The following is a 23,025-nucleotide window of genomic DNA, read 5'->3' on the forward strand; positions in this document are numbered from 1 at the left end:
ACAAATCAGGCAAAGAAAATCAAGACAAATAGGCCACAATAATTATTTACGCATTGAGGTAATCACCTGACAGGCTAAATCCCATTTTAAAGTGGAGCTACGAGTAAAATTTCCTCAAAATTTGGACCGCCTACCCAAAAAGCCTTTTCTACAATCCCACATCTGATGTTTCTCGTGATCCAAAGAAGCACCTTTGGCGTCTGTATATTTTACTACTGCACTATTGATGAATCGCACCCTGATGTATAGATCCATTGACACTGATGAATTAGGATTGACTTCAGCAGGCAGCAAGTTCTAAAACCTCTTAAGGATTAGCCCCTTTTTTTCCCATTTTCGACCTAAAGAAGGAAATCAGACCTAAGACCAAGAATAATAGGTGAGGCACCAGTAGCCTTCTCTCTTAAAACCAAAGGTGCAAGTTGGATCCAAATAAGGTTCTTGAGAGTGATGCCATAGGGGAACCGTTTTAGGGTCTCTGAAGAACCATACAAAAATACAAAACCAGAAATGTTTCGGCCCTCCAGGACAGAAATTGAATATCCCCGCTGCAGGGTTTCAAGACTTATTTGCATATTCCCCAGGGTGCCTTTGGATTGAGTTTTAGAGTTACCAGTACAACCCATGACTGTGTTTGAAATGGTTGTTGCATTAATTAAAAAACAAATCCAATCCAAATGTATTTATCATATGCACTGAATGCAATGGGTGTAGACTTCACTGTGAAATGCTTGCTTACGAGCCCTTCCTAACAAAGAAACATAGTAATACAAGAGGAATAAAAAACACAAGAATGAAAATATATACAGGGAGTACCAGTACCAGATTAATGTGCAGCGGTACGAGGTATTTGAGGTAGATATGTACATGAAGGTCGGGTAAAGTGACAAGGCATCAGGATAGATAATAATAATAATAATAATAATAATAATAATAAAGGGCTAAATAAAGAACATTGTAGCAACATCATATGATAAGTGTAAAAGTGTGTGTGACTGTGTGTTTTGACTCCATTGGCTTGGGTGGCTGAAGTCTTTGGCAATTTGTCCAGCCTTCCTCTGACACAGCCTGATATAGAGGTCCTGGATGGCAGGGAGCTGAGCCCCAATGATGTACTGGGCCATCCGCATCACCCTCTGTAGCGCTTTGAAGTCGAGGGCGGTACATTTACCATACCAAGGGGTGATGCAGCCAGTCAAGGTGCTCTCGATGGTGCAGCTGTAAAACGTTTTGAGGATCTGAGGGCCCATGACAAATCTTTTCAGCCTCCTAAGGGGGAAGAGGCGCTGTCGTGCCTTCTTCAATATACATGTTTAGTCCTGTGGCCTTCACCAAGTGAGATCCTAAGTGAAAATGTTGACATTCAAATAAAATTATTTAAGACAATACAATACAGATTTCATAAGGCCTTCTTTTGAGGGCCTAGTTCTACCATAATACAGTGGCCTGAAACTCATAGTTCACAGGTCACATCACACCTGCAAGACACATTATGCTGACTTGCAATATGATGTGTAATTCCTATTGGAATCCGGCCAGATTGGGGATATTCAACATTTGGAATTTGCATTCACCTGCATTCAGAATGGCTACAAGGGTTGGGAAGACTAAGATATCAGACTACCTTAAACATCTAAACTGGAACAACCATTTCAGTAACGGGTGCAAAAAGTCCAGGTAACAGATTGGAATAGTTTCGAAAAATGTAATTTATTTATACTGTATTTGATTAGCGGAACATTTACTTATCAATCAACGTACATGCAAAAACAGATGTTGAAACAAACAACTCTGCTTATCAACACCAACACTGGCGTTCTTTTTCACCACTGAGTGTTAATTTAACTTTTTACAGTGTCACTTTAACTCCTGAATCAACACTAGAAATGTTACATGGAAAAATCAACACTCGTTAACACTGTGCTATAAAAGAGACACATCTGCTGGCTTTCATACATTTCAATAACCTTTTAGAATTCGGAAGAACCGTAGATGCCATGTCAAGAACCCCACACTTACCTCAAAGGTTTTTTATCAGGCAAGAGTTCTTGAAGGAACCTTAAGAGCTGAGGAAGAACCATTTACGAACCTTTGTTTTTTTCAGTGTATAGCGTCCAACTGTTGCCACAATCACTGCATACATATATTGCCTATACCTTTCAAGGGGAATGTATGTTTTTTTTATTTGCAAACATTTCTAAAAAAGTGTTTTTGCTTTGTCATTATGGGGTATTGTGTGTAGATTGATGAGGGAAAGAAACATTTTCAACAATTTTAGAATAAGGCTGTAACATCACAAAATATGGAAAAGGTGAAGGGGTCTGAATACTTTCCCGAATGCACTGTAAATATTCACACCCCTGAGTCAATACATATTAGAATCACATTTGGCATCGATTACAGCTGTGAGTCTTTCTGGGTAAGTCTCTAAGTGTTTCTGGATTGTGCAATATTTTCCAATTATTATTTTCAAAATTCTTCAATCTCTGTTAAATTGGTTGTTGATCATTGCTAGACAATGATTACAAGCATACCCATAGCATGACGCAGCCACCACTATGTTTGACAATATGGAGAGTGGTACTCAGTATATGTGTTGTATTGGATTTATCCCAAACATAACACTTTCTATTCAGGACAAAAGTTAATTGCTTTGCCTATTTTTTTCCAGTATTACTTAGTGCCTTGTTGCAAACAGGATGCATGTTTTGGAATATTTTTATGCTGTACATGGTTACTTCTTTTCACTCTGTCAATTAGGTTAATATTGTGGAGTAACTACAATGTTGTTGATCCAACCCCAGTTATCTCCTATCACTGCCTTTAAACTCTGTAACTGTTTTAAAGTTACCATTAGCCTCATGGTGAAATCCCAGAGCGCTTTCCTTCCTCTCTGGCAATGTAGTTAGGATGGACTCCTGTGTCTTTGTAGTGACTGGGTGTATTGATACACCATCCAAAGTGTAATTAATAACTTCACCATGTTGAAAGGGATATTCAATGTCTGCTTTTTAATTTGGACCCATCTATATCAATAGGTGTCTTTCTTTGCGAGGCGTTGGAAAAGCTCCCGGGTTTGTGTGGTTGAATCTGTGTTTGAAATTCACTGCTCCACTGAGGGACCTGACATATTATTGTATGTGTGGGGTAGAGAGATGAGGCAGTCGTTCAAAAGTCATGTTAAACACTATTATTGCACACAGAGTGAGTCCATGCAACTTATTATGTGACTTGTTATGCACATTTTTACTCCTGAACATATTTAGGTTTGTCATAACAAAGCAGTTGAATTCTTATTGACTCAAGACATTTCAGCTTTTCATTGATTTGTAAAAATGTCAAAAAATATTTTTTAAATCTCTATTTCATCTATTTTAAATTCCAGCTGTAGCTCAACAAAATGTGGAAAAAGTGAAGGGGGTGAATACTTTGTGGAGGCACTGTATGTCTTTCACACAACAAAATGCATAGCATTTTCCCAATGACTTCTCCCTAAATTGCATTCTAAAAAACAAACAACATATATCATGTGTGTGAAATAAACAATGTGTGCATCCTCTCCTGACTGAAAACTCCAAGGTGGATAGGCTACCTTGCAATTTTTTACGAAGTGCAAGATTGTTTAGAAGAACAGAGCTTTTATTCATGGCAGTAGCATGATGTTAAGCATTTCAATTCATATTTAACCATTGAGAAATCACATGTCCTGGTGCCAAGTTAGGCAGCTTTATCAGGCTAAACCAAAGTCTCTTATCCAGGACTCCCAAATAGCTCAAGGTAAATGTTGCTTGGCGAGGGCTTGCAGTTTTGCTTAAGATACATGTCTGTCTCTTATCTCTTTAAATGTCCAATGTAATCTTGTTGAGGAATTCCAGGTTTAGTTTACAACATGAGCAAACCTCTGTCTGACAAAGGGCTAATGATGTCAGACAGCCCCAGACTGAATCAGGGGCGGACTGGGACCAGAAATCGGCCCTGGGAGTTCTAACGGCAACTGTCAATTTTTTCTGCTGTGGCCACACTAGCCATTTTTTTTCACCCGAGACACCCACACCGGACAATTTTTTCCTTGAGGTCCCCATTATTAGCCAGCTAAAGATTATTTTGGCCATAAAACCCAAGTCATATAGCGCCACTGGGCTAAAAATGGAACAGCCCATCTGGCATTTGTCCGAAATGCCAGATGGTCAGTCCACCTCTGGACTGAATGCTAACACTGTAACACAGTGCGCGCACACATGCACAGTCACGTCTTAACATTTGCGCGGGCACGTCAACATACACGCTGGAAGCACAGCCTTTGCTTTCGATAGTAGTGGTGCGCTACAGCGAATGGAATAGGTTACAAACAAGCAGGCACCATACCAGAAGTGTGAGCAGTGGTTGGTGGCACAGCTCTGTCGCGGGCAACTGATCGCTTGAAATCATGCTGGATTGACTGAAGAGGCTACTACAATCAATGGCTTGGCTTTGAAATCGTTAACATTTTATTGGAAAGGAGTGTGAGAGACAGAGGGAGAGCGAGGGAACAAGAGAGTGCGCACGAGTGAGAGAGGGGAGAGAGAGGTGTAAATAAAGATTATTTCAACAATGGAACTTACAATGGAAAACATTGGAAATCTGCACGGCGTATCTCATTCTCATCAAACGGGTGACTTAATGAACTCTCCGCACCACGCACGGCAGTCCTTGGCGTCGCATCGGAACTTGGTGTCGCACGGACGGTCAGCCATGGTGTCCAGTATGGCCTCAATATTAGAGGGAGCTGGGGAGTATCGCACAGACCATGCATTGTCCGGTCCCTTGCACCCCGCCATGACTATGTCCTGCGACTCCGGGATGACCATGAGCAGTACTTACACTACGCTGACACCGCTGCAGCACCTGCCTCCCATAGCCACCGTCTCGGATAAATTTCACCATCATCCTCACCCGCACGCTCACCACCATCCGGCCCATCAGCGTCTCACCGCCGGTAACGTCAGCGGCAGCTTCACGCTCATGCGGGACGACAGGAGCCTTGCCTCAATGAGCAACCTCTACGGCCACTACCCTAAAGACATGTCCGGCATGGGCCAGCCACTGTCCCCTCTCTCCAACGGCCTCGGGTCTTTGCACAACTCGCAGCAGACTCTTGGTGCCTATGGTCAGGGAGCCCACCTCTCCAACGACAAGATGCTCTCTTCGGGAGGCTTCGAGTCTCACGCTGCGATGCTGTCCCGGAGCGAGGAACACCTGGCCCGGGGATTTGGGGGCCACGGGGCCGGGATCATGTCATCCCTGAACGGTATGCACCATCACAGCCATCCGCACTCTCAGGCTAACGGATCCATGCTCTCTGACCGGGAGAGGCAGACGGCGGGGGGCGGGCAGGGTGGGTCCGGGCAGGTGGAAGAAATAAACACCAAGGAGGTTGCACAACGAATAACGGCGGAACTCAAGCGCTACAGCATTCCCCAGGCCATCTTCGCCCAGCGGATCTTGTGTCGGTCCCAGGGAACCCTGTCTGACCTGCTGAGGAACCCTAAACCCTGGAGTAAACTCAAGTCTGGCCGGGAAACCTTCCGGAGGATGTGGAAGTGGCTGCAAGAACCGGAGTTCCAGAGAATGTCGGCACTCAGACTAGCAGGTGAGTAAAGAGACGTCCAAATGTGAAGGGATCTTAGAAGTCAATGTGGCGAGACTATCAATCGCTACTCAAACAGATATCACTGTAACAAGTTGGCATAGATTCTTCGAGGAGTTAACAATGGCTATTATTCTTTAAACTTCGTTAAACCAGCATGTTGAATTGGTTGTTTGAAAAGATACTTAAATCCAGATTGGATTGACTACTTCATGCTCATATAATAAAGTATGACAGAGTAAACAGCAGCTATGCTGTGGTAGTCTACTCTGCAGGTGATATTCTAATTAGCTGTTAAACTTGAAGACAACAAATAGAAATGAACTTGTTTCAAGTTTTTGAATACTCACTAGTGTGCTTCCAACGTTATACTTGAATCAATTTTACGCACGCGCGTAATGGGGAACACACACACACACACACACACACGACAAGGTGTTTAGACCACAGACAATAGGAAATCAAACAGGGAAAGCCCTGCATCAAATTGATTGTGCTTCTCTGTAACTGTATAATTTGGGCCACAATAACGCATCTAGGCCTACACTGGTGGGATTATTGACCAGAAGTTCAAAATGCACATATTCACTCTTCTTCTGGTGTTGAGTCGTTCCATTAGCCTCATGTTAAATATCGTTTTGTCAGCGTATTATGTATCAAATGGAGCTGGAATTCTCGTGGGCTTTCCCTTCCCCTGTCTACTCCGCGAGGCACAAACAAGGCGCGTCTGAGATGCTAGGGCCTAGCAGTGAGTCGGGAGCGTGACCTCTTGCGAATCAATACTTCGGGTCCCCGCGTCCCTTTTCAAAGTAGAACACTGATAAATGATCGATTTGGATCTGAAAGACAGCTCAACAAACATATGCGCCTGTCTTTGATTTTCAACATTCTGCGGCTTACGCTTTATTTATAAAGTTTCCAAGTCCTTTATAGGTGGAATAGAGACTTCATAGTGATATTGTGATTATGAATAAGTATGAGTAAAATAAGAACTGAAAATAAGAACTGAATGGAGGTGAAATAAAAATAGGCCTTATGTCAGAATGAACTGTGAACGATGACTTTCCTTAAATCTACAACATAGCAACTCTAAAACATCAGCAATAGCACTACAGTCGAAGTTGTACATTGTGTTGTAGCCTGTACTGGCTCTAAAAATACATAAGCCTAGTATAGCAGCCTAGAATGTTGTTGTTTTTACATAGGTCTATGCAACTCTAATGCACAAAACTAAAAAGTATTAAGGCCTACACTAATCTACTTAAGGATGGCAAAGCGAAAAAGCTACAGGCATTTACTTCAATAATGTTATTGGTATTAGTTGAACCCCAAACATAATCAATACTTGGTCTCAAGTTTGGAAATGCACCAGAAATGTACAATTTAATTGGCAATCATTGCTATAATCACTCCACTTTGAGACTGAGAAATATATTTCGAGAGATGGGATGTTTATATAGCTACGATTGAACTATTTATCCATTATTTCCACATTTACCTGAATTCATAAGTTATAACCATTTATTCATTCATCAGTTCATTTATTCATTTTTCCAGTGAGAGGTAAGAGTTTGGAACAATGACCACCGGGCTATCCCAAGCCCCTGCGGTGAAAGCTCCAAGAAGACAAAAAAAAAAGCACCCGAAAATTGTGTTCTTGTACAAGATATAAAGCTTAGGAGATAATTAACGAGTTGGAAGTGAGGGCCACTTTCATTGATGTTTCTCCAAATGACTCCGTTTGGACATGCACGCGCTTCAAAACGCCAATCAGTACTTCTCTGTCTTATTTCAGTGGACAGTTCAATTAAGCAGATATAGTGGCATATTTTAGTTCCAGTCAATGCCCTATTGAAAAGCACTTAATGGCATGTAAATTGTTCCGCATTTAGTGGGGTTCTGGTAAATAAAGATTTAAACACTCTTCAATTGTCTCTTTAAGTGCCATTGCTGTTAAACCTAATTGAGCAGTGGGGTTTTAAAGCCCCCCCCCCCCCCCCCCACACACACTATGATACAAACCTCTCAATGAATGGACTGAAGGCACAAAACTAGAGCTATGGCACATAACTTCCCATACATGTGTATTTCTGCATGCATGTAGTCCTACAGTATGCCTGTGTATGTGTAGCATGCATGCACGTTCGTATGCATTCTTTTTAGAATTGATACGCCTGTGCTCCATTTGTAACCCCGATGGCTATTCTTCATACTTCATTAGTTTACAGGCTATAGGCCTAATAGGTATAGTGCAAGTATCATTAATTATTATCAAGTATCAATCACTATCATTCGTAGTAGTGATATTATCGTGATTGTTATGGTTATTGTTGTTATGGTTATGATTATGGCTATAATTGTTAAATAGCTGCGCTCTTTGCGAGCGAGTGGTTATCCTCTGGCCCTGACGTGCTGTCTGTTGTCATGTGAGCTACCTTGTGCTGTCTGTTGTCATGTGAGCTACCTTGTGCTGTCTGTTGTCATGTGAGCTACCTTGTGCTGTCTGTTGTCATGTGAGCTACCTTGTGCTGTCAGTTGTCATGTGAGCTACCTTGTGCTGTCTGTTGTCATGTGAGCTACCTTGTGCTGTCAGTTGTCATGTGAGCTACCTTGTGCTGTCTGTTGTCATGTGAGCTACCTTGTGCTGTCTGTTGTCATGTGAGCTACCTTGTGCTGTCTGTTGTCATGTGAGCTACCTTGTGCTGTCAGTTGTCATGTGAGCTACCTTGTGCTGTCAGTTGTCATGTGAGCTACCTTGTGCTGTCTGTTGTCATGTGAGCTACCTTGTGCTGTCTGTTGTCATGTGAGCTACCTTGTGCTGTCTGTTGTCATGTGAGCTACCTTGTGCTGTCAGTTGTCATGTGAGCTACCTTGTGCTGTCTGTTGTCATGTGAGCTACCTTGTGCTGTCAGTTGTCATGTGAGCTACCTTGTGCTGTCAGTTGTCATGTGAGCTACCTTGTGCTGTCAGTTGTCATGTGAGCTACCTTGTGCTGTCAGTTGTCATGTGAGCTACCTTGTGCTGTCAGTTGTCATGTGAGCTACCTTGTGCTGTCAGTTGTCATGTGAGCTACCTTGTGCTGTCAGTTGCTCGCAGGCAAAATGACAAATGACTGTGGTATGTAAATGGTGGGAGCTACATTTGACTTATTGCATTTCAATTCGCCATTATCCACTGTGCGCATGTGGGTTGGGAGTGGGAGTTAGGATTCTAAAAGGGGGGGTGCGGATTCTCGTTCGGCCACATCAATCAATACATTCAAATTACTATTCCAAATTCATCATAGTCCCACAAATCAATGCCGCTTCCCTGCTTAGCTAATGTGAAAATGCCAGTGTCTGCACACTCACATGACAATCTTCCCCAGAAAATTAAAAACAGAGCACGATGTAGTCAAATGAGGGGGGCTGCGTGCCCTTTATTCGCACACCATAAAACACATGGTTACAAATGTGTGCTGCGTTGTCCCCGAGTGGAGGGCAAGGTGAATCTCACTACAGTGCAAACCTATAGTATGGCCTACAATTAAGTCCAACCTGTGCCTCGTAACGCATTACGTTGATCATGTATCAAGCTGATTGGCTTTTTAGGACAGCTAATTTACAAAAACAAGCTCACAAAGTGTATATGTTGAAATGTTGAACCAACGCAAACAAGGGTGCATTATAGATAAAAACAACAACTTGGATTGTGTCGAGAAAGATACGGAAAATGGAGGTCTGAGAGACATTTAAAGATTGCATTTCCGATCAAAACTATTCGTATTTGCATCTGCGTTGAATTCCACACTCCATCTCAATGTATTTAGTCGGGTCAATAATGCAGTGATCGATAACGATAGCCAGTGCATCTATCAATTATTCCGCCTCAGCACTCTCTCCCATTGGACTCTCCCAGAGCGGTGGGGGGTGTCGGGAGCTGAAGGGGTTGGAGAGACTGGAAAAATCCCCCATTGCACACCTTTTTCTCTCTCTCTGTTGTAATCATGTTACATCTGTAGACTGGATGGCAAACTCACTCTCAAAACACCCTTTGGGGTTTGGGTTATACAATCAGCCTGGATCTGTGTAAACATGTATTCACCAACGCATTGTTCCAGACACAGTCGGGAGCCAAGAGGAAGACAATAGAGACAACAAAAATGATTCGATCCTGCCAAACCACCCATGCGTAAAATACGACGCAATGAAAAATTTCGCAAGAGCATCAATTTCATTTATCCAAAATGTAAAGGGGGAATATCAAAATTGTGTCGTTTGTAAAAATTCGATTTTGGGGGTGAGATTATTCTCTGTTCTGTTCTGTTCTCTACCAAAATACAGGCAGACTATGGATAGGGAGAGAATAGCTCAATCAACTTCATTAGAGGCTAGGCCTAGAATCACATCAAGGGAGGTCAACCTCTCTGCTGTCCCCATACCTTTTCCTATTTGTGGATGGAGGAATATTTAAGATAGCTATGCTACTCATGAAAAGCTAATATAAGTAAAAGGAGTATTTTATGAATCTATTACCTAGCAGTCATCCGCATCCTTCATATACTCGGAAAAATGGCTGCCTGCCTCTAAACAGTTGGGACATAATCCCAATGCCATCACTGTACCTAAGCATAGACCAACCCAGCCTGTTCCACACACCACTAGCATTTCTATCCACCTCCAAGTGTATTTGCTACAGAAATGCTCACCCCCACCGACAAAAAACATTTTCATTTGGGATCACCGCTGTCCATGGTGATGAAATTAGGCCTTTATGAACCGTACTGTTGGCCTGTTTGAGGTACTGAATTTAGGCTTTGCTGTAGCCCTTTCCTGCAGTCAAGTGACCTAGTGAACCAATGGGTGGAATTGTATTAATATTTGTCATAACTTCATAATTAATAAACTGTTTACGCTGAAAATCTGGTGTTTCTATGTCAAACTGTTTTGTTTTATTTCCATCATCAGTGAAGTATTTAAAGTGTAATATTGGGATGCAAACTCAAAATTGAATACATTTCAACTATATATCTGACATGGTACAGGTGTCTTCCTTTTTTAAGCAGATAACCATGTGTGGGGTGTATAGAGAGCTTGTAGTAATAAAAGACTGTACAACAATGTATGGTTGAGGTAGGCTATGTTCATCTCCCAGATGAGTCAAATTCTTTATTTTGACATGTTCATATAGCCTGCGTCTAGAATACTGTATGTCCTTCACCCAACATTAACATGTCAAGATCAATAATATCACACAATGTCACAATCAGATCAGTCTCACCATCCTGTGTGGGCTATGTTAAGACACATAGTTCAGAGTCCCTAGAATAAGGTCCATATTCTCAATCTGGAAAACACTTTTCTGGGAGATTCTTCTCAAGAATGCACTTTTTCCAGTACTTAAAAAAGCTAAAGGTTTAACCAAAAGACACTCAGCAACATATTAATCAAAAGCTGTGATGCAAGAATGTTGTTTATGTTCTAACCCGGACATCCAGTTAGCGGTTTTGATTGAATATAGCCTTTAGGCGTGATTGATTTAGAATAATCGAAAGCAGGCTTTTTCATGAAGAGACGGGTTGATACAGGCCTGCGAAATGATCGATGCGAACTTTAATAATTGATAGGCATGGGGAACAGAAGGGGAGAGAATCATGCAGCTGCGGTTTCACAGACGCATTTTGTTAAGCACAGCAATGTGTGCTGTAAATAGGTCTACTGGGATTCACACACGCGCGCGCGCGCACGCACGCACACACTGAAATCATGTGGCTGTTGTGGACAATGGGGGCCATTTTCTCCGGGGCACAAATGAAAAGCTATTCACATTCTTCAAATCCATTCCAAATGTTTGTCAATGCAGCCAGATGACGAATTCTGATTTGTTTTTCTGCGTTTGAGGAGGCGAATTGAGTATAGTGATGGAGAACGTGCACTCACAGACACGGCTCCCCATTTTTCCAGTGTAGCCTATGTGCCTGCATGTGTGTATGTGATCGGGATACTGAGTGCGTCTGCGCCATACATTGTTAAGGCCGATCTGGCGAGCTCTGAATCTGTATCGATTTCCATTCCCGGGTCTCTCCCTTCCATCGCTGGAGCTACGCCATGCAGGCATAGGCCTACTCCCGCTAACACTTCCCCCCTCCGCTCATGTGCAACACCATTTTCCCCATTAACAGCTCACCCTTCATAACGTACAACGGAATGACTATTAAACGCATGCTTTCATTGGCACTTGCATTCACACGACCAAATCCTAACTAGTATTCCACTAATCATAGGCTATGTTGACGTTTCACTAAAATGGTGAAGCAGTATTCTATGGATAAGGAAATAGCCTAAAATGAGATTAGGCCTATGCCCAGACAGACCTACTCTGAAAATTACAAAGTGATCAATAAATGATAAAGTAAAGCTCTGAGACAAAGGACTGTTCCGTCCCTTACACAAGAAAATGTGGGCAGTCGCACCTGCCTGCGCCCCACTCACGCTGTACAGTAGCCTTGCTGCACTCTTGCTGCATATTAAGGGACCAATATCGTTCAAATGTTCATCTACAGGATGTACATGCTCACACAGGCTACACACAGTACACACACAGTCGGGCAGAGAGAATTCACACGGGGGCATGCAATTATAAATGCAGCACATATAAGTCTATCTAACCCGTTTGCCTCAATAGGCCTACAGTTTAGAATACCGTCTATTCTATTTTAGATGATCAATTCCTCGCTTTTCCGTCGCCCCCTCGCCAAACCGGATCGATAGGAGAGAATGACCTTTAAATCAAATTGCTAGGAGACTGAACTGTGCGCACGAGGCTAACATCTAAGGGTTAAATGACGTTGCGTCACCGATTTCAAATATAAAACAGTAAGAGAAGCCATTTGCTGAATTACAGGATCATTGTTGTGGCCTGAAATCACAGCAAAATTTCCCTGCCAGATAATATGAAAAGTATTCTGTTTGTAGGCCTATCATATGTTTTATTAGGCATATTGAATAGTCTATCCAAAATCACTTTGGCACCGTAAAATGTGACTCCAATTATCAACACGTGAATTGGCATATGGCTGAAACAAAAGCATATCGTTTTGGGTTTAATCGATTTCCCAAAATATTTTGGTGAAGTGGAATGAGTAGCTAACGAGACAACATTATACATCTAGCCAACCTTCACGTTGTGTTGTTTGTAGCCTAAATGGGTATTTGTAGTGTGAAAATGTTGTGACAAGAATCAACCAGCCAATGCGCGTGCATGTGATGATGGAATCTGAGCTCATGCAAGTCAACTGCATCCACTTCTATGGGTGCGTATACTGTCCAATACAGCACTTCGCGTGCGCCCTGCGTAGCCGGGGCCTGGTGGTAAATCTCTGCGCAGTGGTGCTGAAATGCTCTCTCTCTTTCCTGTTAGCAGTAGACGCTTATCTGACGCCAGACAGGACATTGGTTATTAAAGGTCCGATAATGGCTTGTTTAATGCCCGATCTAAGGCGAATAGTGCAACGTTCGAAGAACAAGGGAAAGACAATGCCCACGCAATTCTTTGAAGGAGAGAAAATGCACATATCCCCATTTAAGCCTGAACGAATAGGTTAATAGTAGGGCAGCATTAGCCAATAGCCAACAAATTAGGCTGCACTGATAATTGAATGGCAACATGCAATGACAGCAGCCTCATGCATAGACCAATACTGAATTCATGGTGATTTAATGAACACAACCATGTTTGCATATTACAGGTTCGGTTGTAGACAATAGGCCTATACAAATTCTAAGGCAGTATCACGGATGATGGAAATAATATGTTTTATGAGTATGCTTTTGTAAAATTATGATTAAAACTGACTTCAGAAAAGGGTCACATTGGGCCCCGATTACCATAAAACGTGTTCGGGCACTGCATGCCAACAATCATCTGCAGACAGAATTGGCTTAATCGATTATTTTCGGATCACAGCAAAGAGATAAATAAGCAGTCGAGGGGCGTAATGTTGTGCATGCTTGTATCAAGATGATTTGCACAATAACACACGGTTGTGTCTACATTTTACAGTGGTATGAATAGTCAAACAAATAGAAAACACGGGAATGTTACGCCTCCTTTTTTTTTTACGCCATACACATTTTTTTCCAACATTTAAACTTTTCATTTAACTCAGAGTTGAATAGTAGACAAGTAATTCCAAAGAGCATGCAGCTTGACTCATTGAAGACGGAAAACTGAAAGTTGGGACTAATTGTTATTAACCATAATTTCACATGAACAAATATGTGATCATATTACGGACATATTATTGAATACATGAATCATTAAAGAGCCTGAAAAAGACAAATATGTGAATGTCCAAACGGCCTAACCTGAGAGAGCCGAGGCTGCATGCGCTCAAATACACTGACTGTAACCTGGGTCGATCACCAGCCGATCGCAGAAAACCGCAGTCACACACACACAGTACCCACAGATGCAACCCGAAACTCCAGTTGGGCAAACCCACACAAATCAACAAAGGAACAAAACGACCGTGAAATCAATTGATGAAATAATCAATGCTATATTACATGCGAAATAAACAAACGGAGTGGAGTCCAATATAAAAATGTGAATTGATGTTTGAATATCAATTCAGTGAGGCTATCGTTTTGATTATTCAGGCCAATACTAATCCGGAATCTTTAGACCCCTTTTCTACTATTGGCTACAAATGAAAAATGTTGTTGCTTATAGAAGCTATATATATATATATATATATATACATAATTACATAAAATGCATATATCACATTCAATAATCCAATATCAAAATGAACACACTTAATATATGTGTATGTGTGTACGTGTGCTTGTATGTAAATAATTCCCATGTATGGCATTAATTGCGGTTTTTATACTATTCGTTCAGGATTGTCACAAGGCACAGTAATTACACCACGGTGTATATCTCAATCACATAACGCAGACAAGCTCCTTTAGCTCATTTGTTTTGGGTCCAATGCAGATAATTATGTTACCTAAACTAGCCACACGGTTGTTGACATTTTTGATACTTTCACGCCATAGTTCGCAGTGTTTTAGATGTTAATGATACAGGTCTTGTCTCCAATTTCATTAACGCAACTCACACCCACATATTATGTGACCTCAAGTCCAACTTTTTTTTTTACCATGCTCCACTTTTGTTCGATAGACTATAGTTATATAATTGATAAAATATTGGATTCATTTTAATTCAATTTACTCTGACTTGTTAATTCTAATAATAATTATTATTATTACTATTCGTAGTATTTTTTGATACTACAATTCTTCTTTTATTACATTGGCTACTATTTAGTCATATTTGCAGCCATTTGAACTGCCTCGTTGGTTGAATAACATTTTCCATACAAGTTCTCATCTGCACTGTTTTTTCAACTGACTGCAGAATTAAATCCATCAAAATTGACCTTTGAGATGATTAGCAGGCTGCTTCAGTGATAAAAATGTTCAGACCTTCCCATAAATCACTAAAAATAAGAAAAATACTCAAAGAGTGACGTAAAGTAAAGCAACTTAAGGTTTAACATAATAAACAGAGGTAGGATTGGTACCCTTGGCCTAAGCAATATGTTTTTTTGGCGTTATAGAGCAAATTAAAGTTCTGAACATGCCAGGAACAGTAGGCCTATATGAGTGCGGAAGAACAAACACCACTGTGACGTTTGAACAAGCATTTCGCTACACTCGCATTAACATCTGCTAACCATGTGTATCTGACAAACACAATTTGATTTGAACAAGATTCCCTTACTGATAGGCGGGTACGCAGTGTTAATGTTGGGCACACAACTCACTCCAAAAAAGATATGCGTGGTTTCCTGTGGTAAATCATTCATACTGCCAATGAAATAACACTGACTGTTTGTCTTCATTTTATTTTAAAACGTAAAACAACATTCCTCAACAGTCTCTGGGCCAGTATTGGAGTTTTTCATTGTCTATTTGATGTTGTGGCCTGTAGGCCTATATATATCGCTTGATGGTGTATTTTTGTTAACCAACCCATCTATACAGATTTGTTGCTATAAAACAACTTAAGAATAGGACAGGCTATGCAAAAAATGTGCATAAGTACGATCACACAAGAACAGACTGCCCACCTTCACAATATCAACATAATATAACTGCAATTAAATAATCGAAAACGATGAGGTGATAATCCCTATTGGAATAAAGTAAATAACAGCCCATATTAATGATTTGAAAAGCATATTGCATGTCCACCTCTTACATTGACCCAATGACGTGTTACATGCCAGTTATTCATAGTAAGTCATTATGAACAACAGGTTGAGTCCATGGTTGACATAGTGACTGTTTCTCGCCCGCAGTAGCCCGGCCTCTGCGGGAGAGAGTCGCACCGCACCCAATTTCAGATCAGCCCCATTCAAGCCATCGATCCCAGGCAGACCGGTTGGCTGAACGGTGCGGTTAGTTATCGATTCCCCCACCATACCCCACCCCCTCTGCTCTCCCACTTCAAATCCGACAGAGCACACACCTCTAGCCTGGCTGCTGAGACAGATTTCACACGCTCACATATTTATTTATTTCAGAAATGTGTTTATTTATTTATATAGCTGTTTGTTTATTTATTTTTTAAAGTCATCTGGAAGCATGAAGTGTCTTTTACTAAAATTGGGGATTAGTAACTCAGGTATAACCTAAAAATAATAACAATGAGATCAAATGTGTTATGATTATATACATCAAATAAGTTCACAATTAATTTACAACGAATCCCATAACATCAAATGATTTATAAACTGACAATGTCGTCCAAATTTGAGATACACCTGTTGCTATTTAGGATTTAGATAAGAAGCTCACAGACCTGACAGACCTCTTGATGTAAAAATATTATGATTATTATTTTCTAGTCTTAAGTATAGATCAAGCCAATCTCAGCGAAGTTAGTCAATGTATTAACATGATCCCACTCTTGCAAACATGTTGCACTAGTACTTGTATTGCTGTTTCACATGAACTGTATATCTCTAACAAGAAGAATCAGTCGGTTATTGCCTTTCTTAAATCAGGGAAACACCAACATGGCAGAGTGCATAAAATAAAGTAATGAGGTGTCACTCAATTCTAAATGTTTAATCATAAAACTAAAGTAGACTTTATAACACTATTGCAATCTATAGATGGGCACTCTTACGTTTCCCCTGCAGTCGGTTTACTGAGAAATGCCACCATATTTCATTGTGCAACTTTCACTGACTTTTGTTGCCAATTATGATATGCTTTATCAATCAATTTAAGCATGACGTCTACAACATTTGCCAAGACACTAATTTAGTCATATTTGACTTCAGTTAAACATTACTGGTAATAATCTGAATGTTTGCATCGATAATCTGAACACTTGAGCACTGTTTTCAAAGGAATTATGCAACTGTGAATGGCACAGTTGTTATCACAAGTAATGAGGTACGTACATATTGTATTATATCAGGTTCTGGACCTGCATACTTCATAATATTTATCTTAAGGTGATTAAGGAAGTGCTCACTTGGCTTCTATTTAAGAGCAAATATTAAAGCAAACAAAAAAACAACATTTGATTGGTGAATGTTGCACACAAAGAAATCTCTGACTGATGATCTCATATATAATGGTAGCCTAATGACTGGTAAAATATGAACTATCAATAACATATTTAAAAAAAAAAAAAAAATCAAATGAAAACGTACTGAATTGATCCTGAACTGCAGTTAGAACCATTCTTCTTCCATCAAGTGATTTGAGCCGGGTGACTTTCAAAGTGTTATTAAAGTTGTGGGGGAATGCCTTGCAGCAGAGCAGTGTGCAAGGTAAACAAACACATTGTATCAAGTTATCAGTATATTAGCATCAACTCTGCCTCATTACATTAAGGAGTATTGAGTTGGAAGTACTTTGCATTGGGAAACCTTGGCACTGCCCTGCGGTCTGAATGGAATAAATACTGTACAAACTAGCCTTTAAAGTGCAGCCCAGTCGATACACATACTATCAATCTTTGTGCAACACAAGTGAAAAACAAAAAAACATTCCTTTATAATACTGCACGTCCCATTTTACAGCACTGTTCAAGGTCTGGAGAAAAGGTGCATCCGATTCTGTGCCATCTAGAATCCTGCAGGGGGAAATAATTGAGTTTTAGATAACACACTGATACATGCCAACTGGCAGTGCTTATAAGGCAGAGATAAGTGCCTCGGGTTCTTTTCTGTAAGGGCAATGGAAGCATGACTTGAAGGTGGCTTTATAGTGTGTATGATGTTGAACCGCAGCCAGTAAAAATGTTTATTGGTAGATGAATTACATCGGTAGTCTAGTGCTAGAGTAGACCATACACTCTATACACTTTCATCAGAAGTCCTGAACAGACATGTGTTTTACATTTAGGACTGTTGACATTAAATATTTAGCCATGGCTATTAGACATGATTAGCTATATTGTAGGACTAGATGATCATAGCCCTACGGGGCATTATATTAATTCTGCATGGCCAATAACCAAAACTCGTTACAAAATGTCGTCCATTCCATAGATCCAATGTGATTTCAATGTCTAAAGATTAGGCTACTTCTATCTTTTGACACGAACTTTATTTTACACCTAGTAGGTTTCTGTTTTTCTCATACAAATAGAAAGGCAGCACAAGATTGTCAACATGGCCTTTGGATGGCTTTTGGATAAACCAGGAACTGTAAAGCGAAGTCCTTCGAATAACAGGCTTCGTAGGCAAGTGCAATTACATAGCGGTTTATGAGAACCATTGTTTCTACAAAATTTTAGCAAATAAAACCTACAATTAACCAACTCGAAAGACGCTTGCTCCATGGCGCGTCACGTCACGACACGATTAGTATCTGTAGATTATTTGGCATCCGTCTCCTTTCCCTGCATGTTTTGTGTCCCTGGCCCGCCTCTTCCCATTCTCCTTCTGATGCATATTTAATCGCACGAACTGATTTTCACACATTAATTATTCACAAATCTACCAACCGATATTGAACACCCAGGGCCTTTCCCGTAACCTCTGTAATGCTAGCAGTAATAACTTCCAGAGAAAGAGAAGTTAGTCTATTTTTTGTTTTTACAAAACTTTCAACTTTATATTGACACACATTTAGACTTTACATTGTGGTTCAATACAAATGAGTTCAAGTCAGGATGCTCCCATCTATTGTGAGATTGTTTTGAGTGACCATGACAAAAGCCGACACCCATAGGCTATATTATGGTAAACCCTATACCGACCCAAATGTATCGATTGGTAATTATGATGATTAATTGAGTAGGGTAGGCCTATACTCTGATGGCTACTCTGATTACCATCTCTAAAATGTGTTAAATGGCATTTTACAGAAATGTGAGAACTTAGGCTCGTATTCTGCACAATATGTCAATACTAATAAGAGGAGTAGGTACATATAGCTTCAATCTTATATGAACACATTTCAGAGCACATTTTGTTTCTGCCAAAGCATGAGGCACAGTATTGTATCTTAATACAATACTGTTTGGAATGAGTTGCTTTAATAGCAACTTCCCCCTAACCTTATACACATGTCACACGTAGGCTATAGGCGATTATCCAATACAATTCTCAAGTTTAGGACGGAAAAATATTGAATAAACAAAAAATATAATTGTATATATTTAGCCTATCTATTTATTAATTTTACTATGATGATTCCACTGCAGCCACAGCTAACGAACGGGTAGACTAATTGCCAGGGTGTTAGGCCGGAAAGAGTAGACCAACTTGAAAGCCAAAAATAAAAGCCAAATACATTTCTATTATGAGTCCAATGTGGATAGTTCTTTGTGCATGAGTTTATGTCCGTCTCTGTGCCTACTTTAGCTCTAAAAGCTGCAGTGATCGATTTTCTTCTTCTCTACGGCGCGCTTGGTTCAGTAATCAGGGCCCCCTTCCTCATCGATCGATCGCTATTGATTACTAAATCCAGCGCCTGTAGCAAGGCAGCCCAGTATGGGGCCCCATACGGCCAGGGCACAGCGCTAGTGACACCTTCTGACTGACTAAGAGACGATAAAACAACGGGGCCAAAAGTCTCCCACAGAGCTCTGTGTACAACTCGAACATAATGAGATGAAGGGGCTGGATGGAGAGAGGGATAAGAGTGGATAGCTGTGTTAATAATTATACACTACACACATCAATAGCCTGTTGAATCTAATGTCATCTGTTGCTCAAGCTAACTACAATGATGATACATCCAGACTATATGAAACTATCATCATCACCACAACAACTAAACCAGCAGCACTAACTGATGAGCTATAAATTAATGTCAATGGGGTAGGCTAAACACTGTACAAGTGTGTCAATAGTGCAGAGCCAGTGTATAGTGTATGTGGGTAGAGTAGGAAAGGCCTGTAAGTGTTGATGTGAAACATGAATATGATGGATGTGCTGGTGTGGAGGTTAGACGGCTGTAGTAAACAGATTTGACATGCAATGGCTGATCAATGGGCTCTGGACCACTGTAATTAGACACACAGCGCCAAAGCCTTGCTCCAGCCACTTCAGCACAATCACACACACACACACACAGGCGCACACACATCAGAGAAAGTGAAGAATAAAGGAACATTGGAGTGAAAAAAGGTAGAAAAGAGGGTAATTATGGCAACAGCAGGGGAAATAACCCACTGCCTAGAATCCTCAGGGACGAAACGCACCTCCTCCACATCTATACCCGTCTCACCATGTTTTCACTGTTCATTTCACCTTTATACATAGTTCATACTTACTTTACTGTACATGACATATTCTGTACATTTTTATTTAGTGCCTCTAAGTATTACTAGATGTTTTCTCTTCAAATTGCTCCTCATAGAAGTCAGTACACAGTCAACACTCCATTTTGTGTTGGAGGCAGTTATAAATACCACCTCAGAGCTCAATGGACAGGGCTCCAGTGGCTCTATCTTTGATGTAGCAGACGGCAGACCTGCTGGAGGGGATTCTGACCTCCGTCCCTGTAGAGAACCCCCCAATTCCTACAGCAATGTGGGTCAATATCTCCCTCTCTACCACTCCCTCTCTCATACACACATGCACACACACCAAGCTCTCTTTCTCCCTTCTCTCACTCTCTGTCTCTCACTCACGCGGATGCGTGCGTGTGCACATACACACACGTACACACAGGCACACAAACGCTCACTTTTGTGTAACAGTCACTCAGTCTCCCATTGCGACCCAAACTACATTAATATTGAATCAAACAGCAGTGTCTCCACCAGGCAGCCAGAGCAGCTCACCGCAGGCTAGCTCCGTCTGCACTCTGCAGGATGGAAGGAATATTCCCACTGGGCACCAAGTTTAATACATGGCAATATAAGGGAGCTCAATCTATTTTGCTGCTGTTGAAACCTGTTTTTATGTCTGGCTAATGGTTAATTTCCCACACCTTCCCCTAATTCTCCCTCTGCATCTCTCACCATTTTACTCTATCTGAAATACTCATATTCATATAGTATTACAGTACTATAACTATAACACTGAATTTATGCTATGTTTATCTCTTCCCTTTTGTCTTCCCAACAACAACTCTACCACCCCTTACAGCCTGCAAGCGCAAGGAGCAGGAGCAGCACAAAGACTGCAACATGGCGCCCAAAAAGCAGCGGCTGGTCTTCACAGACCTGCAGCGCCGCACACTCATCGCCATCTTCAAGGAGAACAAGCGCCCGTCCAAGGAGATGCAGATCACCATCTCCCAGCAGCTGGGCCTGGAGCTCAACACCGTCAGCAACTTCTTCATGAATGCCCGGCGCCGCTGCGTGGATCGCTGGCACGACGAACACGGCACCAGCCCCGGCCAGCCGGGCACCTCGGCCAACACCTTCTCCAAAGCCTGAGAGGCCCGGGGGGAGCCACGGGGTGGCATGGGGATGGGAAGGTAGTACCTCCTGTAGCCCACTCCGTTCCCAATAACCATGTTGATGCCTCATTCCTTCCATGCAACCACCTCTTGGTCAGTCGTAACTTTAACCACAACGATCTGAAAGTCTCACCACTGGACTGTTATGATGCAAGTGAAACGTAAAGGTAACATGTAGTCAGGTCCACACAAGGACAATCAGCTTATTTTGATTGAATTGGGTTTCTTTTGATGGTGTCAGTCCATCTACACTACAGGCACCATGATACGTTGCTATGTTTAAACGATCTCAACATCAAGCCTCAGCCAGCCTCCCTATCCAGGTAGTTGCTGCTGAATCCCTCCAAGCTCTCCCCTTTGTGTCTGCTAGGAGTCTGCTCAGCCCCATTCTCTACTCACATTTCTCAACAAAGACAAAAGAACATCAATAAACCTGACAGCACACAGCCCTGTTATCTAACCCAGTCCTGTGCGCAAGACCATCCTAGAGAAAACAACACAACCCCATGAAAAAACAAAAGCTCGACCAGTCTTCTCCTCCCTCTCTCCACTCCTTCTTTGCCAAAGGTATTCCCTGATGGCCAGCCATTTCAGCGAGCCACTCGGATCATACGCCGGCAAACTAATGAATTGAAAAATGAATCGATGCAGACAGGGAGAGGGAGCAGGGCCTTGACCCTTCCTGAAGGTGAAACAGAAGACGCTTGGCAGTAAAGATACTCAGGTCTGCCCGGCTGCCCAGGTCTATATTTTTGCACAGATGTTGGAGGCCTGCAGGGAGACTGTCGTTGCTTTGGAGAAGCAGAAGCGTCTGTGTTTGTGACCATCGGGGAGGAGATCTGTCTGGACATGCTCTTTGTTCAGGAGGGAGCTGCTTTTCACTGATCAATACAGAAACCAAGCGACAACACGGCCAGGCAGGCGTCCAGCCAACTGTATTACAGCTGCTGCAGAAAAGAATGTAAGAAGAGCACATAGGGAACTCAATGGAGGTGGCGACACAATGGCCTCACCCGGCGGCAGCGTCCAGTCTACGCTGCACTGAAGGTGCCCTAGTGCCCCCTGCTGGTTATAGGAGAAGCTGCAGACCGCAGTCCTCTTAGGAGAAGCTTCTCAGTGTGTTCCAGGGCTGGGGAGAGAGAGGCCATGGCACAACATTTTCAGGCCCTCGCACCTCTCTGAAGGCAGATCAATAGAGAGCCATTATCCTATTGTTGTTCCTCATCCAACAAGGACTGGTGAAGTAGGAGGAGGGGATGGTTCAACCAGCCGCCTATACACTGGGAAAAAGAAGAGGCAGGTTTTTAGTAAACACTCCAAATTCGTTACCTTGATAACACTCACCAAACAAATAGATGACCTTGTGTCACAACATACACATCAGGTTATTGAAAAGATACACTCAGAAACACATACAGTTGATACAGAGATATGCCTCAGTTTAATTTAGTGGACAGAGGGGTA

At 41.7% G+C, this 23,025-nt stretch overlaps 1 protein-coding gene across 1 annotated transcript; it reads left to right on the forward strand.

Annotated features, from left to right (window-relative positions):
- Positions 1–4,347: 4,347 nt before the first annotated feature.
- On the forward strand, positions 4,348–21,636 carry onecut3a (one cut homeobox 3a). The gene is made up of 3 exons (XM_065009441.1): positions 4,348–5,633; positions 13,049–13,059; positions 21,246–21,636. The coding sequence occupies exons 1-3, from the start codon at positions 4,591–4,593 to the stop codon at positions 21,536–21,538; spliced, it is 1,347 nt and encodes a 448-aa protein (XP_064865513.1). The 5' UTR covers positions 4,348–4,590; the 3' UTR covers positions 21,539–21,636.
- The last annotated feature ends 1,389 nt before the right edge of the window (positions 21,637–23,025 follow it).

This window comes from Oncorhynchus nerka, linkage group LG24, assembly GCF_034236695.1.
Source record: "Oncorhynchus nerka isolate Pitt River linkage group LG24, Oner_Uvic_2.0, whole genome shotgun sequence".
Lineage (NCBI taxonomy): Eukaryota > Metazoa > Chordata > Actinopteri > Salmoniformes > Salmonidae > Oncorhynchus > Oncorhynchus nerka.